This window comes from Mus musculus, chromosome 3, assembly GCF_000001635.26.
Source record: "Mus musculus strain C57BL/6J chromosome 3, GRCm38.p6 C57BL/6J".
NCBI classification, from domain to species: domain Eukaryota; kingdom Metazoa; phylum Chordata; class Mammalia; order Rodentia; family Muridae; genus Mus; species Mus musculus.
Window position 1 is genome coordinate 108,680,305 of NC_000069.6, and position 26,795 is coordinate 108,707,099.

At 44.2% G+C, this 26,795-nt stretch overlaps 1 protein-coding gene across 2 annotated transcripts in view; it reads right to left on the reverse strand.

Moving 5' to 3' along the window:
* The window catches only part of Gpsm2 (G-protein signalling modulator 2 (AGS3-like, C. elegans)), a 44,062-nt gene that overhangs the window by 2,035 nt on the left and 15,232 nt on the right, over positions 1–26,795 (reverse strand). For both annotated transcript variants that reach the window (XM_006502256.4, NM_029522.2), the window contains 12 exons: positions 22,561–22,782; positions 22,095–22,230; positions 21,441–21,583; positions 20,583–20,706; positions 20,360–20,475; positions 18,614–18,769; positions 17,224–17,332; positions 16,645–16,774; positions 9,462–9,532; positions 6,516–6,695; positions 2,368–2,521; positions 1,702–1,919 (listed from right to left, as the gene is read on the reverse strand). In XM_006502256.4, the coding sequence (XP_006502319.1) occupies positions 1,702–1,919; positions 2,368–2,521; positions 6,516–6,695; positions 9,462–9,532; positions 16,645–16,774; positions 17,224–17,332; positions 18,614–18,769; positions 20,360–20,475; positions 20,583–20,706; positions 21,441–21,583; positions 22,095–22,230; positions 22,561–22,781 (1,758 nt within the window). In that variant the 5' untranslated portion in view covers position 22,782. The remainder of the gene's footprint in view (positions 1–1,701; positions 1,920–2,367; positions 2,522–6,515; positions 6,696–9,461; positions 9,533–16,644; positions 16,775–17,223; positions 17,333–18,613; positions 18,770–20,359; positions 20,476–20,582; positions 20,707–21,440; positions 21,584–22,094; positions 22,231–22,560; positions 22,783–26,795) is intronic.

Genomic DNA, 26,795 nt, shown 5'->3' on the forward strand with positions numbered 1-26,795 from the left:
ACCACGGCCCAGCAGAGGGTTTTTTTTCCTAAAAAAACAGCAGTTGTATACAAAACAGATGTTCCCCAAGTCACTACCTATTCTGACCACCCACTAGCCCTTCAACCTTTACTTTTTCTTCATAGTACCACTGCCACACTGTCTCTTGCTTGCCTGTGGAGAGCCTTTTGGGGTGCCGCTTGGCAGGAGTCTGACACTGGCCAAGGACAAGGAAATGGGCTTCAGGCAGGAATCTGACATTGCCCATGACAGGGACATAAGCTCAGGCAGGAACTGGCATTAGGATATGCTAAGGAAGTAAGTTTCTGCAAGAATCTAACTTTAGGCTATAATGGGGAAGTAGGGTAAGGCAGGAATTTTAATCTTCGGGTGCAACAAAAGAAGTAGGCTTCAGGCAAGATTTTGGGCTTGGACAAGGAAGTGGGCCCAAGTATTTCGGTCATTCTGACAAGCTCTTTTAAACAACTGTCACGGGAGTATCACGGGACTTTGCCCACTGCCTTGCTAGTTCCTTATTGTACTGCTCACCCTTAATACTTGCATGTAACTAAAATGGTATAAAAAATGGACTGGGAAAATTAAATTTGCCTTCAGTCTCAGAATTGACTGGGGTCATGCTACAAAACTGTCTTTTTTTCTTTTTAATCCTCACTCCCGCGCTGGAGAACCTGTTGACTGAGCGGGCTTGGTCGCTTGCTCTTTGTACACACTTTTGACTTTCCACTTAGATGCATGATGCAAGAGCATCCTGGTGCCCCAAATCGTCCCTGTAACAAAGGCATTTAGTGGCCTTCTGAATGACAGGCAAGTAAATAATGCCTGATCCACAAAGAGCCCTGTGGGACAGTAGACCATGCCAGGAAACGTGGGATGGTTGAGCGGGTTCAGAGTCCCCAACACCCAGGCACCTACCTGAGACTGTAGGGGTGTCCCTCCTCCCTATTGGATTCCTGGCCTAGAACATGTGCCACACCTCTCACACGTGAACCAAAACAGTTCTCCATGCTAATGAGGTACCTAGAGACCCTGAGGGTTTACCCAATAGGCTTCCCTCCCTAGACACTCCTCCTTGCAAAAGGTATTTAATTTCTGGCCCACCCTGAGGAGTTGGTTTGGTACGGTATGTACCCATTTTCCACACTGAACAGTCAATAAACATGGATAAACGTGGACTGTCTATCTGCTGTGGGGAGCATGGAGAAAGCCTTTGATACCAAGCCACATCCTGCAGAAGGCCTCTGTGCTCCCAGACAACCACTGCTAAGCTAAGGACTTTCACCAGTGAACTAAGCTGGAGCTCCCACCCTCAGCATCCTCAGCCTGCAGGCCTCCAATTCTGTTTCTAACCCTTGAGATCCAGCAGCGCCTGGATGTCCAAGAGTTTGGGAGCATCCAGTCCTGGCCAGCCTCTTCGTGGCCTGAGGACTTCATTCCCAGCTTTTCTGCAGTTTCCCAGCAGTGACTGGATACCCAGGAGTCAAGGAACCCCAAGCTTTGGCCTCCCATATCCTAGGCTGCGTTTTCCCACCCCTTGAGTGGTGTCTTGGCACCTCCCTAAAGGCCAGCACCCAACAGCAGCACAGGCCACCAACAGCAGCACAGGCCACCAACAGCAGCACAGGCCACCAACAGCAGCACAGGCCACCAACAGCAGCACAGGCCACCAACAGCAGCCCAGGCCACTCCACAGAATGCACTTACCTGGCACTTTACAAGGATGTCGAAGAAGTCTTCATCAGGCTCTTTCTTGTCATTTGTCATCAGGCGCTCAAGTACAGATGGACTGTTGCCTTTTGTCAGGCGGAGCCCTGGCAAATTACTGAAACTGGCCCTCTGGTCATCCAGACGGCGGCTCTGTGAGCTAGCAAGAAGATCTAAGAACTCATCTGTGTTGGGGGACACCACAGAGACAGACGGTGCTACGGACAGGAAAGAATAACACCGAAATGTTACAAACGTGTTGAGATTTCTATCTGCACATAACTCGCATGCACCTAGCTTTCCTCTCCTGCAGGGCACTGCTGCTGTGTGGCCTTCCCCAGCAGAGTGGGGAGGAACGCGACTAAACAGTTGTCTTTTCCTTTATAAGTTCCTTTGTTCCTTCCATGTTCAGGATGGGAATCATTTAGTGAAGTCAAAAGACTGGCCGATCTTAATCTATGGGAGAAATCATCTTATAGTAGAGAAATGTAACAATATAAGTAATATAGTTTAGATTTTTAAATTTCAGATATGAAATGTCTCATGATCTGACTTTGTGTGTGTTGCAGATGAAGGGCCTACTGCTTGCTACCTAATGGGCTAGCCTGGGCTATGCCTCAGATACATAAGATGAACCGAAACTGAAGGAGAGCAAAGAAGGCTTACCTTTCATCAACTTGGGGGTAGCAGAAGCAGCTGCTGTGGATGTTGTGCGACAGTTTCCTTGTAAGTGGCACCTCTGGTCATCCATCCTGTTGCTCTGAAATCGCCTTAGCAAGTCAAAGAATCCTTCATCTCCAATCGTGTCTGAACTGATTTTCTAAAACAAAGAAAATCTAGTATGTTTAATTATCCCTCTTTGGCCTTAGGTCATCAATGAACACCATGATGTAGTTAAACAGAAAAGGCAAAGGATACAGATTTTAAAAACTGGCCTTTTATTTAAAAAAAGAGCTTAAGTGGCAATTGGTAATAAAATGCTCCCGTATACACCCCATAAAAAGCCATTTTTATTTATTTAACTTTTAATTCCTGTATTTCTTAGGCCAATAAAACATATCTGAGGCCTGGACTGGACACTCATACTATAATCTCTGCTTCTAGAACCAAAAATGAAGAATCCCAGGGGCTGGTTAAGAACAGTGGCTGTCTTTCCAGAGATCTTGAGTTCAAATCTCAGCACCCACATGGCTCACAGCCATCTCTAACTATACTCATGGGATCTAATTACCTCTTCTGGTGTGCAGATATACAAGCAGGCAAAACACCCCAATCAATCAATCAATCAATCAATCAATCGTTCTTAAAAGCCTAGCAGTGGTGGTGTATTTCTAAATCCCAGCACTAGGGAGGCGCAGAGCCAGGTATATCTCTGGGTTTGAGGCCAACCTGGTCAACAGAGAGTTCTAGAACAGCCAAGGCTACACAGAGAAACTCTGTCTCAAAAACAACTAACCCAATAAAACCAAAACTAAAAACAACAACAACAACAAAAAGAGAAAAAAAAAAAAAAGCCAAGACAAGAAAGCATCAGTCTTCTCAGGCAAAACCGCTGTGAGCTTTGTGACCTTCGGTGGCTGTACAGCTAGTTCTAACACTCCTGCCCAGACGCTGGCCCCTCCAGTGGATCCGAGCAGCAGAAACAAACGTTCAAGTGTCTGGTCTACAAGTCTACGTGAGGGGTTAAGTGTTAGAAAAAGACTTGGTACAGAGAATGTTTTAGAAGTGAGAAATTCAAATCTAAAGAACAAAACGATCAAGTGTGGTTAATGCAGGAAAGAGAACTGAGTAACACCTAGCTTCCTAGGAGACACAGCATGGCATCCTAAAATGAGTCAGGGGATGTACTGGCTGGTTTTGTGTGTCAACTTGACACAGGCTGGAGTTATCACAGAGAAAGGAGCTTCAGTTGGGGAAATGCCTCCATGAGATACAACTGTAAGGCATTTTCTCAATTAGTGATCAAGGGGAAAAGGCCCCTTGTGGGTGGTGCCATCCCTGGACTGGTATTCTTGGGTTCTATAAGAAAGCAAGCTGAGCAAGCCAGTGGAAACAAGCCAGTAAGTAACATCCCACCGTGGCCTCTGCATCAGCCCCTGCTTCCTGACCTGCTTGAGTTCCAGTCCTGACTTCCTTTGGTGATGAACAGCAGTGTGGAAGTGTAAGCTGAATAAACCCTTTCCTACCCCACTTGCTTCTTGGTCATGATGTCTGTGCAGGAATAGAAACCCTGACTAAGACAGGGGAGGAGTAGTTGACTCCAGACTTACGCTGAATCTGATGTTTGCGAATGGAGTGCTTAAGCTATAGCCAATACGTCATCACCAAGACCTTGCTCTAGGTACAAAAAGCCTGTAATGTACAATTTTGAACATCAAAAACATAGTACAATGCTGGGCATGGTGACAATATCTGTAATACTAACCAGCCTGGTCCACAGGGAGTAAATCCTTGTCTCAAAACAGCCCCCAAATGAAAAAAAAACACAGTAGCTTTCAAAAGATCAGAGCTTTTAGCTCTGTTCAGAGTGCCTGCTGAAGACAGCCTAGAGCCCTAGTTCTGCATCCCTGGACAGTCACTCTATACCCAGCCCTATAGTTTTTCCGTTTATTAGCCAAAAAGCATTGAAAAAACACTTCAAGGGGTATATAGCCATTAGTGAAATTTTGTCTTTTTTTTTTTTTTTTTTTCAGAGCTGAGCACTGAACCCAGGGTCTTGCACTTGCTAGGCAAGCACTCTACCACTGAGCTAAATCCCCAACCCCCGAAATTCTGATTGAAACCCCTGAAATTCTGTTTTTTGAAAAGACCTTCCTTGACTAAAAATGGTACTTGGTGAAGAATGTTTTGTTTTTTTTTTTTAATTATAACTTAGTTTACCTATTTATCTATCCATCTATCTACTTATTTATTTATTTATTTATTTATACTTTTTATTAGATATTTTCTTTATTTACATTTCAAATGTTATCTCCTAGTTTCCCCTCCGAAAGCCCCCTAACCCCCTTCCCCCTCCCCCTGCTCACCAACCCACCTAACTCCTGCTTCCTGGCCCTGGCATTCCCCTATACTGGGGCATAGAACCTTCACAGGACCTCCCATTAATGACCAACTAGGCCACTCTCTGCTGCATAGGCAGCTGGGCCATGAGTCCCTCTGTGTGTTTTCCTTGGTTGGTGGTTTAGTCCCAGGGAGCTCTGGGGGTACTGGTTAGTTCATATTGTTGTTCCTCCTATAATAATGTTCTTTTTGACTTAGTTTGATCCTGTTTATCAGAATAGAGGATAGCTAGGTAAGCTTAAAGAGTTCTTTAATAATGACCATTAAGTCAATGGTGCCTTTATTTCTGAGTATGTTAAATTCAATAAACTGGTGTACTTTTGTGATAACCTGAATAAAAATAGCCCCGTAGGCCCACAGAGAGCGGCACTATTAGGAGGTGTGGCCTTGCTGGAGAAAGTCTCTCGGTTAGGGTTGTTGCGGGTAGGCTTTGAGGTCTCAGACACTCAAGCAAGGCCCAGTCTGTCTCTCTCTTCCTGATGACTGCCCACTCAGATGTAGAACTCTCAGCTCCTTCTCCAGCACCATGTCTGCCTGCATGCTGCCATGCTTCCCGCCATGATGATAATGAACCTGTAAGTCAGCCCCAATTAAATGTTTTCCTCTTTAAGAGTTGCCAGGGTCACAGCACCTATTCACAGCAATAGAAACCCTAAGATAAATGTCTAAATATGGAAGTGGTCATGGCCAGGCAGTAGTGGCGCACCCCTTTAATCCCAGCCCTCGGGCGGCAGAGGCAGGTGAAGCTTTGAGTCCCCGGCCAACCTGGTCTAGAGCGAGTTCCGGGACAGTCAAGGCTACACAGAGAAACCCTGACTTGGGGAGTGGAAATGGGGTGTGTGTGTGTGAAGGTTCCAATAATAAGATGAAATAAAAGCTGATGCTCATGGCTGTCCTCTGAGAGGCCCAACAAGCAGCTGAAAGAGTTAGATGCAGATATGTACAAGTCGGGGACCCCTGTGGTTGAATTAGGGAAAAGCTGGAAGAAGCTGAGGAAGAGGGCAACCCCATAGAAAGACAGAAGTCTCAACTAACCTGGACCCCTGAGATCTCTCTGACAATGAGCCACCAACCAGGCAGCATACAGCAGCTGGTCCAAGGCCCCTGACACATATACAGCAGAGGACTGCCGGGTCTGCCCTCAGTGAAAGAAGATGCACCAAACCCTTGAGAGACTTGAGTAGGGAAGCCTGGTGGGTGGAGCAGACATCCTCTTGGAGACAGGGGGTAGGAGGAGTGGGATGAGGAACTGTGGGAGGGTAGACCAGGAGGGGGTAACGACTAGACTGTAAAGAAATAAAATAAAAAAGCTGATGCTACCAAAATTTTTTTCTCTGAGATAGTGTTTGCTTAAAAATCCATGAAGATTAAAAAAAATCCCCTGGTGTCTGTTTCCACTAGGTGAGACAGTGCTGTAACACGGTCTGATTCATTAAAAAAAAAAAAAAAAAAAAAAAAAATCCCTGAATCTGCAGTCAGTGTTTTTCTGGCTTCAAACATGAGTTAGTCTTACTAGAGAACAACAGTAAGAGAAACAGTACTTTTGCAGACAGTGACTTAAATCAGTAATAACTACTGTCCAAAACAAGAGAACAACTTCTCTATGAACAGAACGGGCCCTAGCTGAGGAGCAGGAAAGCCTGAGAGAGACACACTCTTTCACTAGGACATGTTATGTGCTTACCAACAACTGAATGAATACAAGGAAACAAGTACGACACGTGGGCCTTACAGCGCTCCGGACGGAAGCGTACCTTCTGGGAGCGTGGCGCGCGGTGGTCCACGGAGTTGCTGGCGTCTTGGAGAACCTTAGTGCAGGCGCTGCCGCTTTTGTACTTTTTGCCCTTCAGTCTGTTGACAAACAGGAGCTTTGCAGATGGTTTGGCAATGAGAGGTTTCTGTTTAGCGAGAATTTCACTGTTCCAATTCGGCACCTACAGATGGACAGTGGAAAGACGTGAGGAAAGCCACCTTCACACTTCTATTAGGATGCGACAGTCACAGATCCGTGAGAGGCTTTGTTGTTGTTGCTCTTACTGCTGTGTTTAGATGTAGGGTGGGTCTCGTAAGGTAGCCTTACCAGGCTCATCTGGCCCTGTGAACCTTTGGCCTCAGCTCCCTTTTTTGTTGTTGTTTTTCCAAGACAAGGTTTCTCTGTATAACTTCCCTGGCTGTCCGGGTTCATAGACCAAGCTGGCCTCGAACTCACAGAGATCTGCCTAACTCTACCTTCCTACTGTCAGGATTAAAGACACGCACCACCATGTCCAGATAGCCTCACAATCTTTTTTTTTTTAATATACTTTTAAAATATTTATTTATAAGTACATTGTAGCTGTCTTCAGACACACCAGAAGAGGGCATCAGATCAGATCCCATTACAGATAGTTGTGAGCCACCAAGTGGTTGCTGGGATTTGAACTCAGGACCTCTGGAAGAGCAGCAAGTGAGTGCTCTTAACCACCGAGCCATCTCTCCAGCCCCCTAGCCTCACAATCTTAATGAATCCATTCAACATATTCAACATTGTGTATCAAATGCATATTGTGAATGTTTTTATGAGTTTAAAAAAAAAAACAAATGAAGTTTACCAAATTCTTTAAAAATATATTTTGAATGGTCAGAGAAGATAAAGTATTATTCTGGATGTGAATCAAATAAAAATCTGTTACAGCTAGAAACTTGTACATTTTCAGTACACAAATGGGCAGATAGGTTTAAGTCAGGTGCAATGACTGCTACTCAGGATTGGAGGCAGGAGAATTGGACATTCAACATCAGCCTAGGCTATACAGCCATACAGTCTTAGCAAACACAGAAGCCTGACTGAGGGAAGGGAAGTCTGCAGTTCATGTGTACACTTGAGCTTGAGCTCATCACAGAGGGTTCACGGCAAGTATTGTGTGTACCACTGGGAACCGTGTAACTCACTCTAATCAAGACACAGAACAGCTCCACCAACCTAGGAGAGTCCCTTGTGAGGTACACGGTAGTCCCTGCTCCACGGCTGACAGGAGTGAGGCACACAGCCAGCAAGTCAGGCTCAGTTGTAAGGGGGAATTACATGCTAGTGGGAACTTTGTGGTCTCTTTGTTTGAGACAAGATCTCTCTGCGTAGCTTCATGGTCTTATAAGTGGAAAAAAATGGCCTGGATTTAAGAACATAAAACTATACCTCAAAATCCATTTTAATAAAATTTTAAAAACTCAAGTGGAACTGTGCCTTAAAAATTATGAGGGCATGTTATTTCTAACCAAGAATTCTTTCTTTTAAAGAGATAGAGGAGGAGACTTTCTTGGAAAGAAAGAACTCAGCAGAAAGGGAAGAGAATGGAGGTGAAAATGACCCAGATACATGATACGCATACATGGAATTATCAAGGAATAACAATTATTCTTGTTCGGTGTTTTGGTTGGTGTTGGGGTGCATGTGTGGTCTGTGTGTATGTATGTGTGTGTGTGTGTGTGTGTGTGTGTGTGTACTCTCAGCGTCTCAAGCATGCTCTACCTACACACCTAAACCAAGACTCTAATAGTTAGCAAAATCTGATCAGTGAAATGAGAGCCGGAGAAGGCACCTTCACACTTCTCTTCTCTCATACTGCACCCATTTCCCCAGGAAGCACCTGATTCCAGCCTTCTGCTTCCTTATTTATACCTTAAGAATAATGAAATAATTAACTGTTAACTTTATTATGGAGGAAACCCCCCACATGAGTAATTCTTCCAGGTCCAGCAAGATGGTTCAGCAGACAAGTGCGCCTGCTTGCTCTGCAAGCCTGAAGACCTGAGTCCTGAGTCTAATCCAGCATTAGGAGAGAACCGACTCCTGAAAGCTGTCCTCTGACATCCACCAAAGCTTGCTGCTTTGAGTCTCAGAAACACACACACACACACACACAAACACACACGCCAGTAGCAGTGCATATCTGTAATCCCAGATTGGGATGGGGTATGGGATGGGGTGGACACATGAGAATCAGTGAGGAGCTTGTGAGCCAGCTAGCTTGGGATACTCTGTGCAGAGGAGGGAGGGAAGGAGAGAGGAGTAGGGAAGAGACACTGTCCCAAAAAGCAAGGCGGGGGCTGAATATGGCTCAGTGGGTAAACTGTTTGCTGCCAAGGCTAATGACCCTGGAACACACAGAATGGAGAGCCAACTCCCACAAGGGGCCCTCCAACCTCCTGGCACGCATAAATGCTTTCTTTATTAAAGCTGGAAGAATAGACTTGACTCCTTGAAGCTGCTCTCTGACCTCCACACGTGTGGCCTGGGGACGCGCACACACACATGTTCACACACACAGCTCTGTACTGATGTGGCTATGTAGCTGAACGAGAAGTACTGCTCTTGCTTTTGTGCTACCTGGTATGCATTCAATTAAGACCTGTTTTTTAACAAGGGAAAATGTTCAGACAGTTCAAAATAGCCTATAAAATATTTCTAGCCTATCCCAAATACTCTGCTGAAGCAGTAACTGTAACTTTTCTTACGTACTCTCCCAGAAATGCTACATGAATCTACAGAGTATACATGTGTTTATGTTTATTAAGCACACGACAGCATGCTGTTCGTCCCCCTGGCACTGGACTTGTCCTGGCTCTTGTTAAAAGCAAACTCTTAAGCGATACCCACAAAGGACAAGGCTTAAACGCTTTTACTTAACAGTCCCTGGAATGTGAAAGCTGAGACCGCCAACCTTTTCTGGTGTTAACTTCATAAGTTCCAAGTTCTCCATACTGTGTCTCCGTCCCAGCTTGGCGCCTGCACCTTTGTTTAAAAAGAAAGAAAGAAAGAAAGAAAGAAAGAGAGAGAGAGAGAGAGAGAGAGAGAGAGAGAGAGAGAGAGAGAGAGAGAGAGAGAGAGAAAGAAAGAAAGAAAGAAAGAAAGAAAGAAAGAAAGAAAGACAGAAACACAAATTAACTCAAATAAACCAGGAACCCTTCAGGACGCACAGCTGGCACCACCACATGACTCTATTCTACCATATGATTCACAAATCCACATGGAAGGAACACTCATTTTTTGAAGAGTAATTATTATTTCCCACAGTTCATGAAAACAGTCCCTCTAAAATGCTTTGATGTCAGAAGACGCGTTTTGGTTGCCAAGTAACCACTGGTTACTCATATTTCCCTTGATTTAGAAAAGGCATTTTATAATCACTGCTCTCTAGTCTCCATGCAGCCTCAAAGAAACCCAAACGTACTGTGGTCAAAGTAAGCAAACCCATGGGAAAGCTGCAGGCCTTCAATTCTGAGGGAACTGAAAATAACTCCCCACTTCTACACAGGGTTTTCTAAGTTCTCCATTTCCAGACAGGCTCTAGTGTGTAGTGAGTCAGGACACAAGTCAAAAAAATAAAGCAAAGTTTCTCAAAAATGGCTTTCCAGTAAGATTGTTAAATATTAATTACAGACTTTCTATGACTGTAATCCTTTAAAAAGTAAGTGTCTTGTCTGTATGACTGTCTGTAGCACATGTATGTCTGGTGCCCCTGGAACTAGTTACAGATGGTTGTGAGCCACCATTTGGGTATTGGAAACTGAGCCCAGGTCCTCTAGTAGAGCAGTCAGTGCTCTTAATCACTGAGCAATTTCTCCAGCCCCTAAGCAGTATTTTTTTTAAAGGCATAATATAGCTGGACACAGTGGTGCATGACTGAGAGACAACCACTCAGATGGCTGAGTCTGGAGGATCAAAATTTAAAGCCAGTCTGAGTGTATAGTGAGTTCAAGGACAGATTGGGCTACAGAGCAAGACCTTGTTCAAAATAACAAAGCACCAATTATACCTCCAACAAAAGGTCTAATATAAAGGATACCTGATGCCTACCACCCAGTTTTAAAATATGGCCAGTGTATCAGTCTCCTTGTGCAAGTCCCACTATGTATAAATCCCACCTTTGTCGTTGTATCAGTTCTCCCTCAGTGTGAGATCCTACACCTGGCACGCACTAGGTAAGCGACCACAGAGACACAGCACAGCACAGCCCTTGGATCTTAAGGACATTGGATCCAGTATAACACAGTTATCTCCTTTTGGTTGGGCCTGGTATGACAACCCTTTCTCATCCTTCTATTTTCCATCTTACAATTAGATGAAACCTTGCACATTTGCTGGCAGTGGGAAAGTGTTGGGAGCCGCCCTCACATTCGCCATTATAAGATGGCGCTGACAGCTGTGTTCTAAGTGGTAAACATAATCTGCACACGTGCAGGGGCAGTTTTCCCGCCATGTGTTCTGCCTTTCTCGTGATGACAACTGGGCCGATGGGCTGCAGCCAATCAGGGAGTAATACGTCCTAGGCGGAGGATAATTCTCCTTAAAAGGGACAGGGTTTTGCCATTCTTTTTCTCTCTCTTGTTCTTGCTTTTTCTCTCTCTTGTTCTTGCTTTTTCTCTCTCTTGTTCTTGCTTTTTCTCTCTCTTGTTCTTGCTTTTTCTCTCTCTTGTTCTTGCTTTTTCTCTCTCTTGTTCTTGCTTTTTCTCTCTCTTGTTCTTGCTTTTTCTCTCTCTTGTTCTTGCTTTTTCTCTCTCTTGCTCTCTTGTTCTTGCTTTTTCTCTCTCTTGTTCTTGCTTTTTCTCTCTTTTGTTCTTGCTTTTTCTCTCTCTTGTTCTTGCTTTTTCTCTCTCTTGTTCTTGCGTTTTCTCTCTCTTGTTCTTGCTTTTTCTCTCTCTTGCTCTCTCTTGCTCTCTTGCTCTCTGGCTCCTGAAGATGTAAGCAATAAAGCTTTGTCGCAGAAGATTCCGGTTTGCTGCGTTCTTCCTGGCCGGTCGTGAGAACGCGTGTAAGAGTTGGTAAAAGGGACGGGACGAGAAGACCTGGGACGAGAAAACCCGGGACGGGACGAGAAGACCTGGGACAAGAAAACCTGGGACGGTTACCATCACTGGCGCAAAGAAGATCCCTCATTCCGGAACCAGAACTGCGGGTCATGGTAATGAAGTGTTCCCATAAAACAGACTGTTGAGAAGGATCCAGTGTGGATTCAGAACTCTTCAGCTGGGGAACGGTGGTAATGAAGTGTTCCCGTAAAACAGACTGTTGAGAAGGATTCAACTGCGTGAATTCAGAACTCTTCAGCTGGGGAACAGGGTACGCGTAAGTATAGCTTTACAAGGTAAGTCTGGTCTTGAACTTTCTAACGAAATTCAAGACAGTCTATCAGAAGTAAAGTGGGAAATAGCTTTACAAGGTAAGTCTGGTCTTGAACTTTCTAATGAAATTCAAGACAGTCTATCAGAAGTAAAGTGGGAAATAGCTTTACAAGGTATGTTTGGCCTTGAACTTTCTCTAGTGTTAGGAGCCTTTTTGTTCCTTTTCACATGTTATCAAGTGGTTAAGGCAGGGCTGAAAATTCTGGATGAAATTCAGGGCAATCTATCAGAAGTAAAGCGGGGAGAGAGAGTAGGAGCAAAGAGGAAATATGATGCACAAAATAAGTATACAGGCCTTTCCACGGGTCTTGAACCCGAGGAAAAGTTTAGGTCAGGTAAGAATACCTGGGGAGAGATTGGAAGGAAGGAGAAGGAAAAAGAAAAGAAAAAAGATCAATCAGCGGAGGTCTCTAGGAGAAGGAGCCTATACTCATCACTAGGTGAGCTCAAGGAGCCAGTTCTTAGTAGTTCTGAATCAGATGAAAAGGCTATTAGGGCCTGGAAGGCGCTCTCCGGAGCAGGTGAAGCCACTGGACAACTAACAAAGATCGTCCAGAGACCTCAGGAGTCATTCTCAGATTTTGTGGCCAGAATGACAGAGGCAGCAGAGCGTATTTTTGCAGATTTGGAGCAAGCCGCACCTCTGGTAGAATAGCTTATTTATGAGCAAGCCACACAGGAATGCAGAGCGGCCATAGCCCCAAGAAAGAACAAAGGTTTACAAGACTGGCTCAGGGTTTGTCGGGAGCTTGGGGGACCTCTCACTAATGCAGGCTTAGCGGCTGCCATCCTCCGATCCCAAAAACGCTCCATGGGCAGAAATTAATCAACTCATAGATCTTGTCCAGGAACAACTAGATGTATTATGGCAAATAGCCCAGCTGGAATGTGAACAAAAGTTTCCGGGATTGTGCGTTACTTCCATTCAGTATGAGAAATTTACTAGGGCAGCTAATTTGTTAAAAAGTCTTTCTCAGTATATGTTACAGAATTGGACGGCTGAATTTGAACAGACCCTTCGGGAATTGAGACTTGCCATCATTCAGGTCAACTCCACGCGCTTGGACCTGTCCCTGACCAAAGGATTACCCAATTGGATCTCCTCAGCATTTTCCTTCTTTAAAGAATGGGTGGGATTGATATTATTTGGAGATACACTTTGCTGTGGATTAGTGTTGCTTCTCTGGTTGGTCTGTAAGCTTAAGGCCCAAACTAGGAGAGACAAGGTGGTTATTGCCCAGGCACTTGCAGCTCTAGAACATGGTGCTTCCCCTGATATATCTATGCTTAAGCAATAGGTCGCTGGCCATTCAGCTCTTGCACCCCACGAGGCTAGTCTCATTGCACGGGATAGAGTGAGTGTGCTTCAGCAGCCCGAGAGAGTTGCACGGCTAAGCACTGCAGTAGAAGGGCTCTGCGGCATATATGAGCCTATTCTAGGGAGACATGTCATCTTTCATGAAGGTTCAGTGTCCTAGTTCCCTTCCCCCAGGAAAAATGACACGGGAGCAGGTCAGGGTTGCTCTGGGTAAAAGCCTGTGAGCCTAAGAGCTAATCCTGTACATGGCTCCTTTACCTGCACACTGGGGATTTGACCTCTATCTCCACTCTCATTAATATGGGTGGCCTATTGCTCTTATTAAAAGAAAAGGGGGAGGAAAGTGCAATAACAGAGCACGCTGTGCATCATCAGGAGCGATGACTCCAGGGTCTGCAGTCACTCAAACAAAATTGCAGAGGCATCCAGCACGCTCCATTAAAACCTGTCTGCTTTAAAATAACTTTCCTGGATCTGTTGTTTGTTTTGTTTTTAGGAATTTTGAATCTACATTCAATGTTTTTGTTTTTGTTTTCCGAGACAGGGTTTCTCTGTATAGCCCTGGCTGTCCTGGAACTCACTCTGTAGACCAGGTTGGCCTCGAACTCAGAAATCTGCCTGCCCCCCCCCCCCCCCCCCCCCGCACCTGGCCTGAATCTACATTCATGAGTGAAGCTGGTCTCTCAGTTAGCCGTCTTGTACTGTTTATATGTTTCTAAGGGTGATGAAGTTTCTCAGTGATCTGTAAGATGTTGTAAACAGTTATACAGATGGTCCCTGGCTTATGAACATTTTTCACTTTAAATGATATAAAAATGACTCATTCAGCAGGAACTGTTTACTGACTTTGGATCTTAACACAGGTAAACGCAGCAGGATATTCTCATGGTCTGGGCAGCCGCGAGTAGGAGGCAGCTTCCGGATCACCAGAGAATCCACCTACACTCCACAGTCAGTGGCACTGCTTAGCTTTGATGTTTGGTATTCCAGGCATGCTAAGTGCATTCTGCCCACCTGCGAATAGGCTCGTGCGTAGCCTCAGCACTCAGGCTTTCCAGGGGGAGGCTTTTAGAGGAAGGATGGGTAGGTATTTAAGACAGGCTTTCTCGGGCTGGAGAGATGGCTCAGCAGTTAAGCACACCAACTGCTCTTTCAGAGGTCCCGAGTTCAATTCCCAGCAACCACATGGTGGCTCACCGCTATCTGTAACAGGATCCGATGCACTCTTCTGATGTGTCTGAAGACAGTGATAGTGTACTTTCATAAAACAAATATATAAATCTTAAAAAAAAAAAAAGGCAGGCTTTCTCTGTGTAGCCCTGGCTGTCCTGGAACTCTGTAGATTAGGCTAGCCTTGAACTTAGAGGTCTGCCTGGCTCTGCCTCCCAGTGCTATGTATGATTAAAGGCATGTACCACCACCACCCAGCAAGGGAAGACTTTTAATTACTGACCTATTGTTATGATTCTAGAAATTGATATTTCCCCCAGGTTTTGAAATGGATTGTCCTAAGATTACTCTGAGCTCTCACCCCTTCAGTCTGTACATCCACTGCTATGCCCCTTCTCTCTCTCTCTCTTTCACCCTCTCTCTTTTTAAAAAGAATCTTGTTGTAGATTTGCTCACATTCTTTTTTTGGGTTTTTTTTTTTTTTTTTTTTTTGAGACAGGGTTTCCTTGTATAGCTCTGGTTGTCCTGGAACTCACTTTGTAGACCAGGCTGGCCTCGAACTCAGAAATTCGCCTGTCTCTGCCTCCCAAGTGCTGGGATTAAAGGCGTGCGCCACCACCACCTGGCTGATTTGCTCACCTCTTAAAGAACCAAATTTTAACTGTGAATGCAGGTGTTGGATGTCATGTTGTTCCTGGGAATGGAACCTGGGTTTTCTGGAGAAGCAGCCGGTATTCTTAACTGCTGAGCATCTTCCTGCCCTGAGAACTTCTCTACCATTCTAAAATGTCCTACTGAAGGCACTGAACTAGAGCCTGGAGAGGAGGAAGAAGCATAAGATCTGTTTCTATGATAGATGGTAAACTTCGAGGGAGGGAAGGAGGAGGGAGGGCATCCCGGGTACCGCAGATGTGTCGGATGGAGCATGAAGAGGAGCACAAAGAGCTGTGAGTGGAGAGCTAGCTGTGTGCAGCTTGCGTGTGGAGGAGGCAGGTGAGAGTGGCCAGCTACAGGAAACACTGCACATCTAGACAAGGACACATGCGCTAACCATGAGGCCTCAGTGCCTGGGAAGGAGGAGGAGACACTAACATGGGTCTGAACCGAGAGGGGGTCATGAGGAGACAAGCTTTACGATGAGAATTCTTACAACGTACCGACTCGCAAGTCAAACACAGAAAACTTCAGTTTATCCAATTACTAAGCACAACGGCTATGTATTCCACATCCCTCACTTTAGAATCTCTTATGGAATGTTCTGTGAATATCTTAGGATTATCAGTATGGATTTCTCATTATTACCTCTCCCAGTTTAGAGAAAAAAACAGCCAATGACAAAGCTAATTTTTTCTATTGGCTTTCAAGTTTGAAACATTCCTGGCACTGAAGGAGGAGGGCATCAGATCACTGGGAGCTGGAGTTACAGTTCTGAGCTGCTAGGTCAATGCTGGGACTTGAACTCAGGACCTCTGGAAAAGCAGCCAGTGCTCCTAACCCTGAGCCACATTCCATTAAGCTTAGGAATCAAGGCATTTTTAAAACTATATTTATATATTAATAATTATATATGTGTGTGTGTATGTATGTGTGTATATATATATATATATATATATATATTGTTGGGGTGTACTGGTTCTAGGAACTGGTTCTCTCCATCTACCACACAGGTTCTGGGGCTTTGGACCTGGGTCACAGGGCTTGTCAGCAGGTGCTTTACCCACTTAGCCATGCCTGTGGTTCATAGAGTCAAGCTTTAAAAATGTATTCCAGAGTCAAGGTCTGAGCAGCTGATAGATACAGGTAGATGATTTCCTGACTTTAAAAAAGAGACAACAACCCCAAGCTGTTTTACCAGAAGTGAAATGGATGGCGTTTACTAAAACCCAAATATATTATAACTATTTGAATTAAAAAAAGGTAGACAAAAGGTTTCAGTTCTAGCATCGTCATATTTATACACTTCTGAATTACCCTGTAAGTTAATTTAACAGCACTTGACTATATATTCTTTAACCAAAGTAAATAATTATACCTTCAGTATTCCTATGTTCTCAGTAAGAACTATAAAATGCTATGTTCTATATGCTGACAGGTTTAACTGAACTGAAAAACCAAGAAGGGTGGGAGAAGTCACACATGTACTCTACGTGCAATCGACATGCTTCCTAGCAACTTAAAAAAATTTATTTTTTAAATTTTTCTGAAAGAAGTGGGGTTTTCAGGGTGCTACCTACCATGTAAGCTGCCATCAATTTCAATGTTCTCAGACATCATGGAATTATTTGTGCTGTAGCTCAGACCAAGAACCATCTGCAGGTCTGAGAGGTTCAGCCGCGCAGTCAGTTCACCACTTTTGTCCCCAACCTGTAACCACAAGCATTTTCCACGTCAGAGTGACATTAGTTCACCATGCACATGTGTGTATGCACGAATGCGTGCATGCATGCACACATACATACATACGTACATACCCAACTTCCACAGGATCTATGGCCATTCCCATTTCCTATACGAGGGACGGGACATGAAGCTGAGAAGAGGTATCTAAGCTCAAATACCCATCAGGTGTAACACGAGCCAGTCAGTCCTTAGTTCTAACCAATATTTTCTTTAAAAACTATGACATGAAACAAAGAGGATGGAGTAATAGCATCCTATCCCCACGTGGCTCAGCTCACTGTGCTGTCTCCCTAGGTCCAGCAATACAGTCATCTATCTGTTTACACAGCTCTCTGAACACTGGGAAAACACCCTACCCCGTCACTGACTTGAAAAGTCTAACAGGATGCATGGCGATTTCTTTTGTTTCATACCTCTCTTGAAATTTCCAAGTGCTTTTCAGCAAAATGCATTGCTTGGTCATGATTTCCCAGAGCTGTGTATGCGTTTCCTAAGCTCCAACACGCTCTTCCTTCACCAATCCTAAAACAGAACTCAACGTTAACACGGAGCTATCCAAAAAGAGGTCCTCACAGAGGATAAAGCGACCCAGCAATGATTAACGGTATAAAATATGCCTTGGGCTTACTTAACCTTTCAGCTAGAGCGATGCAGATTCTAGGCAGAGAAATGAGAATACTGAGTATCAAACTCAAAGTCAAATATTAAAACGTGGAAAGATCCTTTACAAATACACAGTGGTATTTTTAATCAGCGTTCAGGGGGCAGAGGCTGGCAGAGCTCTGATTTTGAGGCTAGCCTGGCCTACATAGTGAGTTCCAGAACAGCCGGGGCTAACACAGTGAGATCTGTCTCACAACAACAACAACAAAACACACACACAACACACACTCATTGCATCATGAAACAACAATTCTCAGGGAGAGGACTTGTATCCTAACCACATTATCTTCCTATTACAGCCTTATCAGTAAGCATTCGGTGTAGTCCGAACCCAGGATCGGGGGAGGGAACAGTTAGCAAAATTCGCTCCCCTACATCTACTTCATTTTGAATAACTACACTGAAAAGTTCTTTCTCAAATTGAGGTAAAAATCTATCTTCTCAAATAAATATTGCAGACTAACATTCCATAGATGTTGTTTTCCATATAGAGAAAAACAATAAAAATAAATAAATGCAAACCAAAACAATCGACTTAGCACCAGCACTCAACAGGCAGATCCATCTCTGTCACAGGACTTCTAACTTCTATTGAGGACCCGTGTTCCCCACAGGCGACACTGCTGGAGCTAAGTGGCAGGTATCCCTTGACCTCAGCATTTTCTAAGTTCTCCAAAATGCCCACTGAGCTTCACAGGACAACTTCTGGGAAGGCAGCTAAGCTTGCGACCTAGTCACTCACTCAGACTCAAAGTCCTATGCATCCCCACTAATGCTTGGCCACAGGCTGGCCCTTGACACAGTAACATGCGGGGCTGGAGAGAGAGCTCAGCGGTTAAGAGGCCTCTTCCAGAGGACCTGGGTTCAATTCCCAGCACCCACATGGCAGCTCACTACTGTCTACAACTCCTGTTCCAGTGGATCCAACACCCTCAGGCAAACATACATGCAGTCAAATCACCAATGTACATAAAATGAAAATAATTAAAAAAAAAAAAAAGAGTAACATGCAGTGGAGTCTCATCAAACAGGACACTCCTTAGGAGGGTGACAGACAGAAAGAGCCAGGGGGAAGCCAGAGTGCTTATCAGTGAGTGCATCTGCGTTTACCAGAACTTAGGAGCAGAGTGCCGAACTCACCGATCCTTGAGCTCTTGGGCGATTGCTAAGTGCTTTAGGTGGTAATCGATGGCCTTCTCGTAGTCCTGAAGCAAAGTGTATGTATTCCCAAGACTGTAGCAAGACTGAGCTTCCACGGCTCTGTCTTTAAGCTGCCGAGCCAGCAGCAGTGTCTTCCTGAAACCAATTCACATAACGCTCATTTTAAATTCTGGTCCTAAGAATCATATTAACATTTTCTACCTCTGTTGCTTTTTGCTGCCTTTTATATAAGTCTGTATTAAGGTCCAATATATTTTCTATTACTTTAGAGAAAGTGAAAAGATGTTTTAAAGTAAAACAACAACAACAACACAGGGAGCGGCTACCAGATATCCTGCATATCAGATATTTACTTTATGATTCATAACTAGCAAAACTAGTTAGTTATAAAGTAGCAACAAAATCATTTTCTGGTTGGGGGTCACCACAACGTGAGGAACTGTATTAAAGGATCGCAGCACTGGGAAGGCAGAGAATCACTCAGCTAATCAATAATCAACCAACAAATATTAACCATGGGCAGATATTTAAAGACAGACGGCATCCTTTAATGTTTTAGATGGTCTAAAACAACTTTAGCCTTTTCTTTTCTCTTTATGTGAGACAGGTCTCACTGTGTACCTCAAACTGGTCTGAAAGTCACTTTGTAGATGAGGCTGGCATCAAGTTCAGAGTGATGCACCTGCCCATACTGCTTAAGGGTGTGTGCCAGATTTTTCTTTTTTAAATAACAAAAAAAGAGAGAAAGTTTACTAAAGATAGGCACTTCTAGAAATGGGACTAGATTACTGGTCTGGGAAAGGCATACACCAAAAAGCTAGGACTGTTTTTGTTGTTGTTGTGTGAATTCTGTCACCTGGGAATCTCTAAAGCTTCAACACAAATCACCCCCTGTGCTTTAGGTTCAGTCTGGATGAGTGTTCAAACCCCACTAAGCAGAGAAAACCCTGAATAGTCCAGAAGGCACAGGGCAACAATTGGAAGCAGGTTAAACCTGGCTATCCTGCTGCTGGTCCAGAGGGACCCTGACACAGAAGCCTGGCTGGCAATGAACAGCGCCCCTTCTCTTTGGTGACAGTCAATGCAGGCAGAAGGGTAAACGCTGGCTAAGAGTCTGGGGGAGTAGGGAAAAACTCGGTGATCATCAGTGGACACTAAGACCTATGCTTTCTGAAAACTTTTATCTTCAGACAAGTTGGCCACAACTCATAACCGAGTGAGATAAAGCATACACACCATACATGCTACAACGGGCTTATAAAAGACTTGAGAAGTTCACAACTTTAAACAAAAAGTTTTAAAGACAAAAATAAACATAACAGAAGTCACACAGCTGCCACTAAGTATCAGGTGAAAGCCTACATGTGATGGTGTGTGTCTGCAATGACAACACTAAGGAGATAGAGACAGGATTGCCAATTCAAGGCCGCCAGGTGAGACTCTCAGAAAACAATAAAACGGGGGCACAGTGTTTCTTGAGCACTGTGTGTACCAGGTAAGTACTTAGCACAAGTTGCTGAGTTCTTAACACATCCTCCTACCCAGTTCTCACAACAACCCCAGATCCAGGACCTGATGCCTGCCACAGGTGAGACAGGTGTGAAGGTCTTGGCCCTGATGCTGACACACATCATCAAAACCAGGTTTCGGCTCCAAAGCCAATGTGATTTTATGGGATGCATAGTTATTCATTTGACATTCATCCACAAAAAATATCTGACTAACTTGTAGTATTCGGAAGCAGTTTCGAATTCACCCAGGAATATGTATGCATTTCCTAGGTTGCTGTACGCTCTTCTCTCAGCCGCCTTATCTCCGAACTCCTTTGCAATTAGGAGACGCTGAAAGAGAAAACTTTTATCAGAGATACACAAAACTTAAGACCATCCCGGTCATGGCCCTCACCCCTAATAGAGGAGATGACCAGACTCCCAGGCCTTCTGATTACCTGCTCGTGAGCTATAACTGCATCCCTGAAGTTGCCGAGGAGGTAGTGTGTGTTGCCAAGGTTCCCAAAGGCTCGCCCCTGTGCTGCTCGGTCACCTAGAGCAGTTACTAAGGACAGGTTTTCCCTTAGTGATGACAAAAGGTGGTGAAAATGTAAGTTTAGGAAAAGTTCTTAGCTCATTTACAGGTAGTTTGTTCTTCTCATAGCGGTGGATGTAAGGCCAGGGCCTATGTGTGCTAGGCAAGACTAGCCACAGAGCTATAACTCCAGCCCTAGGGTTAACTTTACTCATCAGAAAGAAGCAAGCTTATATATAATGTGCAGGGGCTTAAAGGTACATTCTGAGGCAGGGCAGTTGTGAAATGGTTGGATTCTTAATTCGTTAAAACATTTACTGTAGATCTTTACTGAGAGTCATCAAGAGATGACCTTGAAGCCTTATAGCTAAGCAAGTCTATGAAGCTCTTCTGGTCAAACACTAAATTTACCCCAAATAAATTTAAGCACTGATATTTCTTGCTTTTACCACTAAGGGGCACTAGTCTGCAGTTTCAGTGAAACTGTAGATTTCTGGCACTAATAACATTTAAACAACTATTTCTAGTCTTCATATTAGCCTTTTATTGATTGATTGATTGATTGCAGTATTTGGTTTTGGTTTTGTTTGAGATAGGGGTCACAATGTTGTCCTGGAATTCAAAATGTAGACCAGGCCACTTTCAAACAGGGAGGAAAGGCATGTGCTACCCCAGTCAATTAATTATCTCACAATTTTTACATCTTTCAGAAACTTGGAAATCTCCTGAGTAAACACATACCCCATAGGCGCCTGGGCCCACAGGACCACACTGTACTCACTCATAGAGATCCACAGCTGCCTGTAGGGCATTTCTCACGTCTTCTGGAAACTCTCCTGTATCCTGCGGACCCGGGCAACCAAAGCTTTTCCCTTTGGCGTGATAGACATTTCCAAGATTGTAGAGCGCTCTTGCTTCTCCCACCTAGATGGAGACGGCAACAAAGCTTACATTCTGAAGTCAGAGGCCATGGGGTTCTCACTGCTTCTGCCACGTACTGACTTAATGTGCTATCACCACGTGTGTGTGCACGATGTGTGTGGGTAGTGCGTGTGCCGCAGCACACGTGGAACTCAGAGTGCGCCCCTTCCAGCCTTCTGCAGGTTCCGGGAATGAAGCAAGGTCACCAGGCTTGCACGGCAAGTGTCCTTACCCAGTGAGCCATCTTACCGGCCCCATGTGTACAACATTCCCAGTACTATTATCAAGAAAAGGACGGGTCCCTAGTGCCCATCCACAGAAAGTCAAACACGTGATTTCACTCACAAAGAAGGTTCTTTTGCTATTTGCTTCTCCTATTTTAAAAATACTTTTGTTTTCTCTTTGACTTTTGTCTATGAACACACCTTCCTTTGTAGGCAAACCATGGAAGTAGTGCTAGAACACAAAACTACTTCAGCGAAGTCACCGTCACTTGGCCCGCCATCTTTATTACCTTGTCATTAAGCTCTCTGGAGATATCCAGGTGTCGCTGGCAACACACTATCGCTTCATCAAAATTCCCAAGCACCTTTAAGGTGTTTCCGAGATTGCCGCTGGCTTTAGCTTCCCCAAGTTGGTCTCCAATAGTCCTGGAAAATACATTTGAAAGACAAATGATGTTAAAACTATTTTTAAAACATAAGAGACAAAGACGTAAAAGACCAGTTTTCCTAGGGGACAAGCGACCCAAGATAAAATGAATTCATCTTGGAACCTATTTTAAATACAAATTGAAACAGCCTTCCCTAGTTAATTTTCATGCATTTAATTAAACTCTAGGGTTGCTCCATTACTAGTTTGCCTAAAAGTTAGTTTTCAAAAGCAATATCATAAATTAAAACACTTCAGATATACTGTTGGTGAATAGAAGGTTTTGTTTTAAGAGTGAATTTAGACAGAATATAAAAGGCTGAAATTACCGTGCAAGAGTTAAGTCATGGTGGTGGTATTCTAACGCTTTGGCGTAGTCATGCAAGTAGAAGTAAGCATTGCCCAGTTGGCTGTAAATAGCACTGAGTGTTTTGAGGTCTTCAGTTCCAACTTGAACTGCGGCTTCAAAAAATGACACGCCAGCGCGGCAGTCCCCTGATTTACATAGACGTTCTCCTTCCAAGGCCAGCTCAAGGCAAGAAGCTTCCATTCTGCAGAATTATATATGACAGACACATTACAACTGGATCAGTGATTTTAACTCCCAATACTATAATAAATGTGGACTTTGTGGCTACCCCCAATCAAACCAACACTTAGTTGAATTACAAACAAGTTACTGACAAAAGAGTAAACTTAACTGTAGCAACAGCCAATGTGCCTACTCCGATTTCTGAGCCTCAGAGGTCTCTTCAACTGAGTTGCTAAATGTCTTATATAGTTTGTTCTAACTGGCCTGTGTAGAGTAACCCACTTTACTAGTGAGGCAATCTAAAGCAGTGTTTCAATCCACCCATCCATTATTCCATCCACCTACATCAGTCTCATCCACCACACACACACACACACACACACACACACACACACAGACATACGCCTTACTCCCTTTCCATTTTTTACCGCACATAAGCAATTACAGTCTAAAAGAATAAAGGAACCAAATATCTTGATTCACAGAGAACTAAAGGCCAAGAAACATCCCAATGTCAGTAACTGAGGTGGAGATGGAGGGCTTTGCTGGCACAGTAGGGGTAGAGAGCTTAGCTGATAACAGCACCTGCCTTACAAGCATGAGGACCCGACCCATATATAAATGCCAGATGTGGCAGATGCTTGTCACCCGGCACTGGAGAAGGAATGGTCCACAGACTTGCTGGCCGGCCAGTCTAGTCAAGGTAGGACCTTTAGAGCAATGAGAAACTGACATAGGAGATGTATGGACCTCCTGAGAATGGCACACCAGGCTGTCCTTAGGGTTTATAAAGTAGAAAATAAATCTGACGGAGTTAGAAAAAGTAAGGACTCAGATCAACAGAGCCAGCTGCAAGCTTCAAAACCGACTCTGGATTTACAACAGGAAACTTACCCCAAATCTCTAACAGGTAACATTCAACTTTATACTCAGGTTTTTAACAATTCTAAAGACCTAGCCAATGTTTAGTGCTTGTTCTATAATGGTGACAGTGCCTTGGACACATGAGCTTATAATGGCAATCAAGTTAATATACTCAAGGTTCTGACATTTTGTTTCAGCATTAGATGAAATCAATTAGACAGAGGAAGCAAGAACTAAGTACACAGGAAGATAACATCAGTCCAATTAGGATATAACCAGCTACATCCTTAGAGCTAACTTATCCTCTCATCACAGTGCCACACAGTAGACGCGCACTCTTGCCCACAGCCTCTCTTACCCCCTCCCCGCACTGCCCAGCCATTCTTCCTCCCGACAAGCAAGGGTGTGGGGGGTGTTGCTGACCTACTGAACTTAGAGCTGCTTGAAAGAGCACGAGGAGGGGCCTTTACTTGAGCTGAGCACCTTTACCAGTGGCTACAACCAATGCAACTCCTGTCTCCCAGCAACTGTTAACTGCCTACAGCTCTTCAGGAAGAGGTGGGGTCTCAAGAGCCCCTCCGCAGTCCATGACGGAATGTTGATGCTGGGCCCAGTCTGGCGCAGGGATTTAGTCAGCTAACCTTGTAGATTTTTTTTTTCCTCATTCTTTTCTTTGTCTTGAGTCAGCCTCACTATGTAGCCCATGTTGGCCTTAAAAACTGGAGATTCTCCTGCCTCAGTCTCCAGAGTGCTGGATTCACAGGTAAAGACCTCCTCAAACAGCTATTTACATTTCTTTATATGCAGGCTTGACATTAATAAAGCTCCTTCTTGTCTTTCATGACTGAAAACTTCCCTTTACATGGAAGGTGCTAGATGAGTCATCTGAACCTGTTGTGTTTGTCTAATATTGAAACCAATGAAAAGCTAAGAATTATCAGAGGAAACCATTCGGAAAAGAGAAAACGTGTATGTATGCATATTTGAGTGTGTGTGTGTGTATGTGTATGTATATATATACTCATATATACATATATATATAAAATCTTTCTTCTAAAATTTTAACCAAATATTCTAATTGTATGAAATATATATTAAGCATTTTCCCTTCTAGGAACAGAACTTAAGAATTAAGTTTCAGAATTTCATTAGATGTCTATACAAGGGGGTTTACAGCATTAAAATGTTGCTAATAAGTATCCATCAGGAGAGTACTGGTCAAAGTAACTACAAGCATGGCTGGACAGACGCTCAGTGGTTAAGAGCACTCCATGGTCTTCTAGAGGATTTGGGTTTAATTCCCAGCACCTCCTTGGTGACTCATAGCTATCTGGAACTCCAGTCCCAGGGAATCAGACACCCTCTTTCTGGCCTCCTTTGGCACTGGGCATATGGTGCTCAGAAATACCAGCATACAGAACACCCACACACAATAAATGAATGAATGAATGAATGAATGATGTGCCACCAAACATGGCAGATGATTTCACAGAGGTAGAGAGAGCAGGGAAACAGTCACAGACAACAGTGCCCTCAATTCAGGGTGCCTGGATTACACAGGACATCAGAGACAAACACACTTATTCCTATGGAGGGCATTTACAAATGAGGGCTACATGTTTGTCTACATCCATAGAAAACAAATGCCACCTGTATAAAGCAAACATCCATATAAAATATCATTAGTACAAATATATGACCTTCTGGACTTGCATGTTTGTTTGTTTGTTTGTTTGTTTGGTTTTTTGAGACAGGATTTCTCTGTGTAGCCCTGGCTGTCCTGGAACTCACTCTGTAGACCAGGCTGGCCTCTAACTCAGAAATCTGCCTGCCTCTGCCTCCCAAGTGCTGGGATCAAAGGCTGCATGTTTATTTATACAACACGATACCATCTATCCAAATGACATGATACTCAACAAAATTTAGCTGTAGACAAAATGATAACGTAAGAGTTACACACTCTGGGAGTTACACACTCTGGGAGACCACACTGGCTGTCACGAGTCCAGATTAGTGCCTAGCCCCATAGTTATCCAAGAGGCTCTGCCAGCAGCTGATGGGAGCAGATGCAGGGACCCACAGCCAGTCATCATTAGGCAGAGAGAGCCCAAAATGGTGATCTCGAGCGATTGGGTCCCTCTACTTGGAGCCCAGAGAACCCTGCAGAAGAGTGGGATGTGTAGAAGCCAGAGGGCTTGAGGACACCAGGAGAATCAACTAAAAATCAACTAATCGGGGATCCTAGGGGCTCACAGAGACTGAAATGGCAATCACAGAACCTGTGTGGGTCTGCGCTAGGTCCTCTGCTTATGTTATGGTTGTTGGACTCCTAACAGTGGGAGTTCGGGAGCCTGACTCTTTGACCTCCCCTTGGGAAGCTTTTCCTCCTATGGATTGCCTCACCCAGCCTTGATATGATGGTATGTGCCTAGTCCTATCGTATCTTGGTACAGTAAGAAGTCTCTGTGAGGCTGGTTTTGTTCTGAAAGGACATAGAGGAGGAGTGGATCTTGGGGAGAGGAGAAGTGGAGTTGGGGAGGACTGGGGGACTAGAGGGAGGACAAACTGTGGTCAGGATCTATTGAAAACAAAACAAAAAATATTTTTAAAAATAGACTTACACTTTTGTTTATGCATGCATGTGTAGGTTTGCTTGTCTGTGGTAAAGTTAGGCAGTCAGAGGCTGAAGTCAGTGTCTTCTCCATCGCTCTCCACCTTACTTTTGAGACAGTCTGCCCCTAAACCTAGAGCTGCCTACTTTGGCCATACTGTCCGGCCAGTGAGTGACTCACCTGTGTCTGCTCCCCAGTGCTGAGGTGACACACGTGTGCTAGCACACCCAGCTGCTACATGGGTGCTGGACTCAGGCCTCATGCTGTAACCCACTTTACCCACAGACTGTAGGCCCAAATTACATGCTTTAAAAGACATTTTCTGTAACTGTCGCCAGAAACCATAACAGCCAACTGGAACCCTGCTGGCCTCCCTGTCCTCTGAGATCATGAGAATGATCATAGGAAATCCTAAGTTATTATAGCAGCTAATGTCTGGAATAAAACTCGAAACTCTCCTGGGGAATGTTAAAGCAGAGACATACTATGGCTCTATTATATGTTATGAGGAAACAAGTTAATATTATGCCAAAACCCCCAATTCCAATCAAATTTT